Source organism: Montipora foliosa, chromosome 6, assembly GCF_036669935.1.
Source record: "Montipora foliosa isolate CH-2021 chromosome 6, ASM3666993v2, whole genome shotgun sequence".
NCBI lineage: Eukaryota > Metazoa > Cnidaria > Anthozoa > Scleractinia > Acroporidae > Montipora > Montipora foliosa.
In genome coordinates this window covers 5,788,660-5,801,159 of record NC_090874.1, presented here as the reverse complement: position 1 = coordinate 5,801,159, position 12,500 = coordinate 5,788,660, and the positions used below count along the sequence as shown (strand labels likewise).

At 40.6% G+C, this 12,500-nt stretch overlaps 2 protein-coding genes and 1 pseudogene across 2 annotated transcripts in view; 2 read left to right on the top strand and 1 right to left on the bottom strand.

Annotated features, from left to right (window-relative positions):
• Positions 1-931, top strand: part of LOC138006470 (stimulator of interferon genes protein 7-like) — a 4,142-nt gene extending 3,211 nt beyond the window's left edge. Inside the window, exon 2 of the mRNA XM_068852810.1 lies at positions 1-931. This exon is cut by the window's left edge and continues 234 nt beyond it. The gene's annotated coding sequence lies outside the window, so the exon portion shown is untranslated.
• A 2,300-nt stretch (positions 932-3,231) lies between these two features.
• On the top strand, positions 3,232-6,588 carry LOC138006465 (stimulator of interferon genes protein 7-like). The gene is made up of 2 exons (XM_068852806.1): positions 3,232-4,470; positions 5,842-6,588. The coding sequence occupies exons 1-2, from the start codon at positions 3,541-3,543 to the stop codon at positions 6,010-6,012; spliced, it is 1,101 nt and encodes a 366-aa protein (XP_068708907.1). The 5' UTR covers positions 3,232-3,540; the 3' UTR covers positions 6,013-6,588.
• Positions 6,589-6,655: 67 nt separating this feature from the next.
• Positions 6,656-10,219, bottom strand: LOC138006466 (oxaloacetate tautomerase FAHD1, mitochondrial-like; annotated as a pseudogene).
• Between the last annotated feature and the right edge of the window lie 2,281 nt (positions 10,220-12,500).

The following is a 12,500-nucleotide window of genomic DNA, read 5'->3' as shown; positions in this document are numbered from 1 at the left end:
CGATCTAACGGTTTAGAATTACTAACAATAATATGATGCTGATTAAGCAGGGGCACCCAACGAGAATATAGTTCAAAACCACTTAGACACAGCATTGTCAAACGTATTTTAGTATTTAAACAGTAGATATAGGCATATTATGATCCCCTAAAAATTTTTCATCTGTTCGGATTTCCTAGCTGAAAGTCTAGTGATCCGAAAATTATAGGGATTAAAACTTACCTTTTCGAAAATTTCAGCCAGAAAAAAGGCTCCCGAAAATTCTAGGTGACCTTTTTAGGGTAAAAATCCGTTAAAAGTGGGCAATTATACCACTTTTCAGATGTTCGAAAATCCTAGGACAGGCAGGCAAGCAAGAAATTTTACAACAAATGTTCCGAAAATTCTAGATCTCAAATCGTCTTCCGAACAGATGTTTTCCGAAAATTGACGTTGGGTGGCCCTGATTAAGGAGTCTTGAAAGGCTCCTGGGCTAGTAGATAAGTCGATAATAGATTGAGGTAAACTTTTCCAATTAGCTACCGTTTGTGGTAGGAAATTGTATTTATACAAATTGGTACAAGCTGAGAGTGGGATATAGTGTTCACAATGTGTGTGTCTTGATCTCCTGGTGGGTTTCTAGAGTGACTTCAGGAAGGGAAGGGCTGCCAGGTTATTTAACTGAAGCCTTTGTTCAATAGAATTACTCTGTCCATTTGTCTACAAAGCCTTAGAGGTGTCCAGGTGTCACATTTTTGACATGTTTTAAAAGTAAAAGCTAATGAGACCTGAGAAGTGCAATGGTAATGTGTAGTGTTTGCTTGCATGTTTTAAACTATAATACTCACAGCCCAATCAAAATTCCTGAAATACTTCAGGTTACTTCATGGTCTTCTGAACTTGACAGTTAAATAAAGTTAAGACAACTAAGATTCTGCCAGTATTTGTAAGAGTTTTTGGTTTCTGTTCTGTATTTTGTAATATTAAGTATTCGTATTGGTTGAAAGCTCATTGGCAATGCAGTACATATCAAAGCTTTTGGCAAATGTCCAGGGCCAGTCAGAGCTCTCCAGTCTCGCGCATTTCGATGCAATCTCACACTATCACGCCGACACGATCATTTCTCGCGCATTGGCGTTTTTCTCAAAGCTAACTCTACCTTTTAAGCTTTCAGAAGTGCTCATGAATTGCGAATTCATTCCTTCACTGGCACTGAACTTCGGCCAATGTTCAATCTGTTCGTGTGCGACCAATTTTCTTGTTTCTTCAGGACTTTCACCTGTTAATATATGAATTATAGGCCGATATGTTAGCCTAGGCTGAACATAATAAAATGGGCTCTCTTAGCAAGCAGCATGAAAGAAACAAAATGGCGCAAAGTTCAAAAAATTTCCGGGACCTCCCTAGAATTGTTTGGCACCTCCGGCACAAGAAACACAGGGCACTTGCGCCTTTGGCGCAATCTTCTGCAAACATCTCACGCTTTCGAAACTTTAAGACTTGAGAGCTCTGCAGTTTTGTTTTTTGACGGCATCTTGAATTTCTTGTGCAGTCGTGATGAGAGCAAGCCCCAACCTGGGCTACCTGTGGCTGTTACTTTGGGCTTCGTTTCTCTGTCGTAGAAGGGTATGTACTTCGTGCCAGTATGCCATATTTAACAATTATTCCATAAGCGCGCGTTGGATATGAGATGATAGATAGCCAACGAGGTGCGTAGCGCCGAGTTGGCTATAATCATCTCATATCCAACAAGCGCGAGTGGAATAATTGTTTTATTAAAAACGCCCCCCAAAAATAGAAAACTAGACTACAATAAAAATAAAAAGGACCAAAAAATCACGCATATGCTTGCCGTGTTTGTAGATCATGGTATAATGGCTCATAACCCATGATGGCTTAGCCAATCAAAACTCTCGAATTGCATTATCCAATGATCCAGTTTTTAATAAAACCGCCTAACATATAGGCACGAAGTATATGCTATCATAGATGCCAAGTCTCCAGCTTTCGGCTGGGGACTCCAGCTTTCAGACTCAATCTCCAGCTCTCCAGACTCCAGCCGAGCAAGCAAAATCTCCAGCTGAGCTTGGGTTAACAAATTTTGTAATACATATATCATATAAAACTATTGTTCCACAAATGTAAAACTGTTCATGATCTGAGAAATCGTGAAATCGACGAGAAATCAAGAAATTCTAGACCCAGAGCCCTTTTCTTCTCACTGTATGCCCCCGGACCCCCCTAGAAAAGTTCGCGCCTTTGGCGCTCTGTCGAATCCTCGCGCCTTTGGCGCTCGCTCAGATTAGGCGCTACATTAAATCTCCAGCGAGCCTCTCCCTACAACCTTGGTATCTATGATATACCCGCAGGAGACACTGAAGGTTTAGCAAGCTTCCACGTTTTGGCATTTCCATTACCCGATAATATGTACTTTTTGACTGAGTGAGAGGGCCGGAAAGTTGAAGTTGGGACAAAATAAAAAGCAAAAATATGCACAGAAAATTTATCTAATATGTTGTCGCACAGAGCAGTACGTGTTCCTAGTAGGGCCGTACGGCTTTTTCCGGCCCTGCTCGCGCTAATGCGTGCGGCCTCCGTGCGGCCCACATACGGGGATTTTCCCAATAGTTTTGCAACGGAAAGCGCGCGCGGGGGCGTACGGGCCATATAATAAATTTAACTTATTTACTTTCACAAATGCATGCAGCTTTTGAATATCGTTTTTCGGTGATCTTCATCTTCATCTTCGTCGTCTCGAATTACAATCACATCTTTTGCAGATGGTGCAGTTTTGCTCTTTAACTTATTATTGTTAACCGTAAAACGCTGCCCGCAATGAGATCTTCATCGTTGATTATAATTATTTTAAAAAGACTCTCTGTCTACCAGGATGCAACGCGCGCACGCACATATGAAACCCCCATTTTTTCTTTCAATCGTTGTTGCTTTCGTTAATGCTACAGGTTGCTTACTCGCTTTCCTCTAGCCTGCGTCGGTAGCATGGCGGTTTTGTCGAGCCGGGCGCAGGAGCGGCGAAGCCGCGAAATTCGCGCGCGAAGCGCGCGAGAACGAGCGGCGACGCCCCAATCTCCTCGCGGTTTTTCTTCCCTCGCCCGCCTTTATTACTTAGCAACCACATTTTAAATATGGCGTAGCATGGCGCCAAATGAAAGGCGCTTTTCGCTCATGGGCCCGGACGTGTTGAGACGTGTTGTCAACTATCCGTCCTCTCAAATAAAGTGCCAATAGACTCAAATTGCAATGTCTGTTCTCTTATCATCATTATGCAGTCTCAAACTGAGTGTTTCATTTCGTGCTTTGTCGATACGGGGAAATTTACTTAAAACTGAAAGTGCTGATCAGTCGCTATTTATTCAAATATGCAAGCGTCTTTTATTAATTAATCACATACCACATCATGGAGTGTTGGGGATTTTCCCCAAGCTCCAAGTTTCAATTACCGTTTGAGCTCTTGTTTGAATTTTTATTCCTACATTTCTAATCGGAGTGATCGGTCGACGAATACATTTTTCTAAAAAGCTGCTAGTTGTCCCCTGAGCCATGGATCCACAACAAGAGAACAATGGTTTTGGTCCAATCTCTAAGCCACGCCGTAAAAATTCCACCATCGCAGCAGCAATTGTGGTCGCTATTTCAGCCCTAATTCATGTAAAGGCGACGGTTGCACACGCCACAGAAGTAAGGGAAGCTAAAGAAAAGGTTACCTTCGTCATCTTTGGAATCGGTTTTCTTGTATTGAGTTTGGCAATTGGTGAGATAGTGCAAAGAATGTGTCTGCTTTTTGAAGAAATCCACCACAAGGAAACCCGGTATCACGGAAGTTGGAGAAAAGTTCTTAACTCTACTTTTTCTTTCACCTATTCTGGTTACATATTAATCGTCTTTGCCGTGTCCATAATAGCAGTGTCTTATGCTTTGTACGCGAATTTCAACGCCTTTTGTCGATCAGATTATGGGATCCTGTTTTCTCTGAACAGCTTCTTGGTACCTCTGTTGTCCTTCCTTGTCGGTTTTCGAGAGCTTTCCATCGTGGAAGTATCGCAGATCAACGAGAGAGAAAACAAAAACGTGGCTGATGGTCTAGCATGGGGCTATTATTTCGGTTACCTGAAATTAGTGTTACCAGAGTTAGAAAACCAAATCAGTAAATCAGAGGACTACCGCTTTAAAATTGCAAAGAAGAAGCTGTTTATCTTGTTGCCCAAAAGCTGCTATACCCACGAAACAATTGACAAGGCAGATCCAAGAGTGATATGTGACGGGAATCTCCCGGCGTATGAGATAAACAGGGGTGGGATACTCAAAAGGGTTTACAGGCACACCGTTCACCGTATAGAGATGCCACGCCCAGATGGAGACGTCGAGGAGCCTTATTACATCATATTGGAGTATGCTAGCACCCTGATGTCCTTGTATGATATGTCCCAGAATGCCGAAGCTGGATTGAGTCGCGAACAGCGAGACGAACAGGTATTTTTAAATGAAACTAATTGTCTTCATCATCTCAAAAAAATTCTTTTTTGGTATTAACCAGCTACATTCCCAGAGTCAGCCCCAAACAAACTTATAAAGTTTAATTATTGATTTTTCAAAATTCGCCTCTCCCTCATCAAGTGGCCATTGAAATCAGATGTCATAAATTAACATCATATGAACAAATGTTCCAACCTACGGTTGGACTTTCATATGCTGGACTAAAATGGTACCATTGTTATGTCGATTAGGCCTTGCTAATTAGGTATTGTTTTGCTCGCTTTGTTAATTCTTTTCTTTCATGGACATTAATTATTTTGGATCTGGTAAATGAAAGACCAGCCGAAACTACCAGTATTTTTTCAGGAAGGTCCCAAACAATAGACATTCATTATATAAAATTATTGTTGGATTCAAGGCATGTTGTAAGATAATGTAGACACTTCTCAACACAGAGGAAAAACTTTGGTAGGGCCACTTTTTGTAGCCATGGCCAGACATAAATTATGACTTCTGATTTCACCATTATTTCACCATGTTAGATCAAGTTTAAATCCTCTTGTAGATCAAATTCCATAATAAGGTTATATACTGGGGGACAAATTTTGGTATGCTTAGTGGGGAAGAGGTTAATGCTTCAAAGAGTGTATCTTAAGGCATCAATGGTTCTGTCCTAGTATTCCATTCATATGTGTTGACCAGCAACGCATGTATGCTTATGCAGCTCAAATAATTTCGCCAGTTTTCATGTCACAGTGGAGGAATTGTAGCCAAGTGGTCAATGTGCCAGACTTGTAACTTGGAGTGCCAGGGTTCAAGCCCTCATCTGACCACCAGTTGGAGTTGTTCTGTGGAGTCCCTAGTCAGTTCAATTCCTTAGCTGCACTTGTAAATAGCCAACTTGTCTCCCACCTGGCAGTTCACATACTTTGAAGTTTGTTGACTCAGTTCATTTGTTCATAAGGGAAGTCTGATGCTGTACTGTTTGGAGGTCTCTGTGGTCTGTGGGAATGACAATGGCTTGCCTATATAGCTTAACATTTTCAACACCCATACAGAGGTCTCACTTACATGGACCACTTTTATAAATGGCGGCCAATTAATTATTATTCTTTTGTATTTATGTTGATTAGACCAACTCGCTTCAATTTGTTCTATAATTATTATATTCTCTTGAATTTTGCCCATCAAAGCAAGACTAGAAATTCTCATTACCATTAAGCAGCTGCCCAGTATAAAAAAGGTCTTTTGTATCTTACCATGAGTTGTAGCTAGCCTGCCACAAGATTAAACTCTTATCTGCTCTTTATACACTTATAAACGTTCCTCGAGGACATTGACAATAAACCAGTTTTTGTCATCAAATAGGTGGTTCTGTTCATTCGAAAACTGAAGGAAATTCTTGATAGCTGTGAAGAGTGCAAAGGCAAATATGAATTGGTACCCATTTCTGGAGAACTTGGTCAAATAGCAGATGTTTTGGTGCAAAAGCTTAGGGATGCGGATGTGCAAGTGGATCCTGCAGCAGATGCTGAATAAACTTAAGCCACGTCACTTCACTTTACTTCACTTTTACTGTGCTACCTCACAAAGATATGTTGCAGTGTCAGTGGTCTAAGGGGTTAGAATCACTAACAATAGTATGATGCTAAGGAGTCGTGAAAGGCTCCTGAGCTAGTAGATAAGTCGATAATAGATCGAGGTAAACTGTTTCAATTAGCTACTGTTTTTGGTTGGAAACTGTATTTATACAACTTGGTACGAGCTGAGAGTGGGATATACTGTAGTGTTCACGACATGTGTCTTGATCTCCTGGTGGGTTTCTGGAGTGGTTCCAGGAAGGGATAGGATGAGCAGCCAGGTTACTTAAACCTTTGTTGAAGAGAATTACTCTGTCTATTTGTCCAGGAAGCTTTAGAGGTGTCACGTTTAAAATTGAAGTGCTTTAAAAGTAAAAAGCTAACGAGACCTGAGAAGTGCAATGGTAATGAGTAGTGTTTGTTTGCATGTTTTAAACTTTATTGTGATTGGTCACAGCCCAATCAAAATTCCTGAAATATTTCAGGTTTATGGTCTTCTGAACTTGAAAGCAAAATAAAGTTAAGACAACTGAGATTCTGCAGGTATTTGCAAGAGTTTTTGGTTTCTATGTATTTTGTAACATTAAGTATCCCTATTGGTTGAAAGCTAATTGGCAATGCAGTACATATCAAAGGTTTTGCCAAATGAGGGGGATCAATCTTGTATTTTGACTGCATCTTGAATTTCTTGTGCAGTTGTGATGAGAGCAAGCTAGTTAAGTGCACATCCACCAAACTGCATGATCCATGGCTCCTCATATTACACACTGATCTGCTCTTTATCCACTTGCTACATTTCCTTAAAAAAATGAGCTTGCTGTTATTCGAATAGGTGGTGCTGTTTATGAAAAAATTGAAGGAGAAGCTGGAAAGCTGCCCAAACTGCCAAGAGAAGTACAAGTTGGTACCAATAATATTTCTGGAGAACATAATGAAATAGCCAGATGTGTTGGTGCAAATAATTATGCTTGAGAACAATAATGTTCAAGCTGATGCAGTAATTAATTTAAGTACATTTCTTAAACCAAGTCAGAATTATCATGACAGTGACAGCCAGAAGAAATAGAGCATTCAGGTCACATGCATATTCTCACATGAATCCCGATGCAATTTCACTGTTACCATACATAACTTCATACTGAGTAAAATAGTTTAGCAGGAACCCAGCTGAGCATCCAACAAGAATGTGTCCTCTGCCTCATCCTTTTGCAGCTTTGATGCACATCTTTGGGGAATGCACTCCCTACTGCCAATCATACAAGAAATAATAGCTTATCCCTTAACTTAATCTTAATTATTAAGGACGTTTGCGCGAAAAATTTTCAACGTTGATTTTTTTCTGAAACTTTTACCACTGTAAGATGATGAGTTAGTTATGTCAGAAATGTAAAAAAAATGGGGGGTCACCGACTTCGTTTTGGAGAGAACATGCCCGGAAAAACACCCAAAATGTGACAAAATCGGGCTTTGTTAGCGAATAAGGCCAGTGTCTGTAAACCCAAATATATTGCAATTAAATCTTTGAAGTGAAATCTTCTCTGCCAAATATTGTTTCAGTGGACTTATTAAGTGAATTTAGTCAACTGGTGAGGTTTCTTAAAGATCAAGTTCGCATTTAGCGACCACAGTTTCACTCGCCTTGCAGCCGCAAGATGGCAAGATTTGATGTCCCGTGAGCAGAAATCTCGAATTTTTTTTAACTTCCCACATTGATTTTTTGTTCATTTGTGGACAACGTGGAGATAATTGTAAATAAAATCCGTTTCTGGAAAGAAAAATAGGGGTCACCGAACGTCCAAGACCGTTAAATCCAGGCAAAGCTATAGCAATGGCCTTTTGCCCTATCATTTCTCATTTTATTACTTTGCGCGCGCGCTCGTGTATGACGTGGTGTGTGCATTTGCGTGCGCAGTAAGGATGCCCAGAAACAATTGGTGCGAACGTCCTTAAGTTAAGGGATAAGCTATTACATGCAACCATTGTCTCCCATTTGAAAGCCCAGATAAATGTGATTACAATAATTATGATGACAACTTAATTAAAACCTGGGTTACGGTTAGTGCCATGATCTCTGCTCTGCTTTAAACAACACAGCCCAGGCCAGAGTGTCACAGTCTTTATTAAATTTCTCACCAAGTACATGTATGAAATTTTGAATGACCACTAATTTAGCGATGGTATTTGATGGCAAGGTCCACTTCAGGATTACTTGTTTCTACGAAAGATTTAATGGATGACAATAAGATTACAATGAAAATTATTTGGAGCATATATTAATTAATTAAATTGAGCAGTTCCCGGTACTATATTATGAACTAACATTATATGATTTTCAGAAATTATTGCTGTTTGCACTTAAGAATACTACTGTACCTATTTTACCAACACTTGAGTGAAGTAAGCTCCTAATTAGCTGTGAGCCTCTGTTCCATTTCAAGTTATTTTTGGAAAAAAAAATTAAACCAGAGAGACAAAATTTTGTTTAATGTTCATTTCTACTGTGTAACAGGAAATGTCATCTCAATTTTGTCAGCTAGTCCACAGACAATAGTTTGGCCAGGCCTGACTGCAGACACACCTTGAGGTGTTCCTGTTAAAATCAAATCCCCTTCTTCAAGTGTCATATTTTGACTGATGAAACTAATCAAGTAAGGGTCTTGAAGATAAAATCTTGGGTATTGCCATCTTGTTTTATTTGACCATCAACTTTAAGCCACAAGTGAACACTATTGGGATCAGGAATCTCTGCCTTGGGAATGAATTCACTAATCGGCAATGCAGTATCAAAGCCTTTGGCAAATGTCCATGGCCAGCCTTTTTTTTTGGCGGCATCTTGAATATCTCGAGCAGTCATGTCAAGAGCCAGTGCATACCCCCCAACATGATCCATGGCATCTGATTCCAAAATAGACACACCTGTTTTTCCAATAACAACAGCAAGTTCTACTTCATGATGAAGCTGGTTGCACCCAGGAGGAATCTGACAACAAATGAAACATTTTAATATTCAAATCCAGTGAGTGTACATCCTTCCCTTGTTATCTTAATGCTTGTATGAGAGATTATGGAAATCGATGGTCGTTTAGCCAATGAAAGTCCTCAATAAATATTACGGAAGAGTCCTCCGTTCCTTATTACTGTTTGGTAAGGGGGTTTTCAATTTTCAGGAGTAGGGGTGGGTAGGTCATGGGGAAGTGGGTGGACAAAAAGATAAAAACTGTTTTGATTTTTACTCTCCATGCAGGCCCAAGTTGTTCAAAGGGTGGATAGCCCTATCCACTGGATAAATCAATTAAATTTGCTGGGCTGGATGTGTGCCTACAACCGTTATAGCTCGATGGCGATCAGATTTCATTCTGCACTCTCATTGGCCAAGTGCTTCAAATTGTCTAATGAGAGTGCAGAATGTGAGACGATTGCCATCAAGCTATAACGGCCGTAACCACACATCTAGCCGAGCCCATGGGAAGATTATAGAAAGCCAAACATTATTTGGAATTTATCCGCCAAAAGTCGGTGTGTGGTCCCTGAGTGGAGTCGATGTGATAGGAAATTTGTGGGACAAGATTGCCACGAGTCACCAGCCTTTCTTCTCTTTATGAGGGAAAATGACAACTAACGACATCGTAAAAATTCGTTAGCATACAAACCCGTCTAAAACGGACACAGTTTGCCCTCCGATTGCACAGAAAAGACGAGGACAAATGTACGAAGAGATAAGTGAAGTTTATTTTTACATTTACAGCTTATTTTAGCATTTATAAGCTCAAAGCTTGGGCTGCCTGTGGATGACTTGGCTGCAGGTTCCCTTTAGGTTTTAAAAGCTACTTTAGCAAGGTCGATCATACAAATCCTCTACTTTTCAGTTAATTATACCCCTACATTTAACCCAACGATCTGCGACAATAAGAGAAAAAGCTGACTACCTTTATTTCACGCCCTTGTCATAAATAACTGGATGGTGGTTTCAGAAAGATCAATGGCGTCCTCGGAACTGGATTTCCTAACTCTGCAGCATGCTCTCTGTCGATTAAAGACGATGAACCAGTTAAAATCATTGCTTAGCTTAAACATCGACTGATCGATCCAAACCTGAAATTTCTGCCTACGCAGACAATCATTCGTCCAAATTCAATAAACCGTCGAAGGTCCCGCGCCGCTGCCATTTCCTTACTCTTCTACTTTTTGCCTTGACCAATGAAAATTAGCCTTTTATCGCAGAAAACCGTTACCGAGGCGTTGCGTGACAGAGAAATTTTGTTGCATGCCCTGGATATAGATCGTTTTCACGTGACGTCATCATTTTCTAAAATCCAAAACTAAAGAGCCACGAAAGTTTTTATCCTCATCAGGCATAAGAGGCGGTAAATTTGTATCCATTTGCAATTTTAAAGCTCAATAGCGTGCTTCGTTTGGAAACCAGAGCATTTTGAATTTCTGAGTTATAGCGGTGCGTGACACGAGGCGACGATCGAGTTTATTGAGAAATATATATTTATCTCATGGTTTTGAGCCTTTTTAGAATTTAAAGCATTAGGAAAAGTGCTTAGGTAAATAGCTGTCTGTTCAGTACAGATGATCACTCGCCTAGATAGCCAAAGTAAGAAACAGATGTTGACACTATTTTCCGGCCGCCATATTGGTGCACCACAGATGTGCACCAACATGGCGTTTTCATACTGGGCTCTGTAAATTTCTGCCAAACATTTCGATGAATATCTGAAGTTTGGGGAAACGCACAGGCCTAAAACTTGGAGAAGTGTCTTCTTCATTTATCTTCTACAACATCACGAATTCTTGACTTTTTCCACTGGATGGTTTTCGATTTATTTTTTTATTGCGTGACAGTGAAAACGATCTATAGGTTCGATTTCCAGCTGTTTTGGAAGTGCGGTTAAAGGCCGACCTTCAACCGACAGGCATTACGTGCCCAGGAACAATTTTCATGTATGAAAATCCCGCCAAAGCTGAAATTCACCCAATCCACCAATGTGAATTTCCATAACAAAAACAAACGGTCGAAAAGGCTGTCGGTTGTAGGTGGGCCTTTAACATCCTCATACCTGCCAACCCCCAGAGTACAAAAATCTGGAGACATCTAAAAATCTTTGCATTGTAAGAATATCAATTTCAACAATATCTGAATGTTCCTGACGTTTCTCTGTTAGAAAAGCATTTGCTATTGTTCCCATAACCGCTCCCACTTTTTACCACGTATTGTGCAATTTGATTGGCTGATTTCTGACCAATTACAGTACTTGTTCAATATAGCCTATATCAATTTGATTGCTCCGTTTTACGTTTTCCGAACCAGAACAGCTCAAATGATAGCACTAGAATCCACTTCTTGTTTTATTTTCCTTATTGACATCTCGAAGATAACGAAATTAATGAAAAAATGTACAAAAGGCCATGGTAGGTATTTCCCGGGAGATTTGGCGCTCTAACCTGGGGACCCATACATTTGATGAAAAACTTGGAGACTCCCAGAAAAACCGGGAGAGTTGGCAGGTATGCATCCTCCTCCTAACGAACAGGTGTCTTGAAAACAAAAACCCTTAAGACCCTAAGCCTCGAAAACGAAGAAAGTAACCCAAAACCCTCAATTTGGCTAACCCTAGGCCTAAAAACCAACTTTAGGCCTAGTTAGGCCTAGGGTTACCCAAATTGAGAGTTTTGGGTCACTTTCTTCGTTTTCCAGTCTTAGGGTCTTGGGGGTCTTTGTTTTCAAGACACCCCCCAACGAACGGCTGAATCACTGGTCCACGTTGTTTGTCCGTGACGCAGCATCCGTCGCAATTGTATTTGTACTTGACAGGCAGGCGACTTTCTGATTCGTGGAAAATACAATTGGCTGGACCAGTGATCCAGCTGCAGTGTGTGTGGAGGAATGCAGGCGCACAAGACCTCTAGATCTGTTAGAGTTCTAAGGGAATGGCAAACAATTAGCCCTCAATATACTGCCCTTGTAACATCCAGTACTGACCTGACACCCTTTCTCAAGCATTGTGAAACGACCCTAATAACGGCTGCAAAGGAGCCCAGAGGTGGTCACTTGCAGAAAGTAGATTATTTGAGTTTCATCTGTATGGTAGCCGAAGTAGCTTTAAATACCTGTAAAAAGGAGCACTGATGGAGATGGGGGGAGTAAAATGAGCGCACCGTCGACCTCAGGTTTGTCAGTTGAATTACCGTTACGAGTTATCGATGTTAAATATTATTGCTTTACTTTACTTTACTTTAGCAATATCGACAGTGTCATGGCATATTTTATACATCAAATTTAATCTAACTTATGCCTGTTTCTGCTTAGGTGGCCTCATATTAGAGACATCACTGCCAAGCTGGCCACTTCTGCTGGAGAGTACAGGACAACCACACCCCTGGGACTTCAGCCTATATCCGAATGGTGTGTGGGTTCTTTAACGTCCCACAGGGAACTTATGA

Bases quoted from the DNA above. Each gene is read 5' to 3' on its own strand.
- LOC138006465 (XM_068852806.1), top strand. From the start codon at position 3,541: ATGGATCCACAACAAGAGAACAATGGTTTTGGTCCAATCTCTAAGCCA. The intron at 4,471-5,841 runs GTATTTTTAAAT...GTCATCAAATAG, and splicing joins GCGAACAGCGAGACGAACAG to GTGGTTCTGTTCATTCGAAA.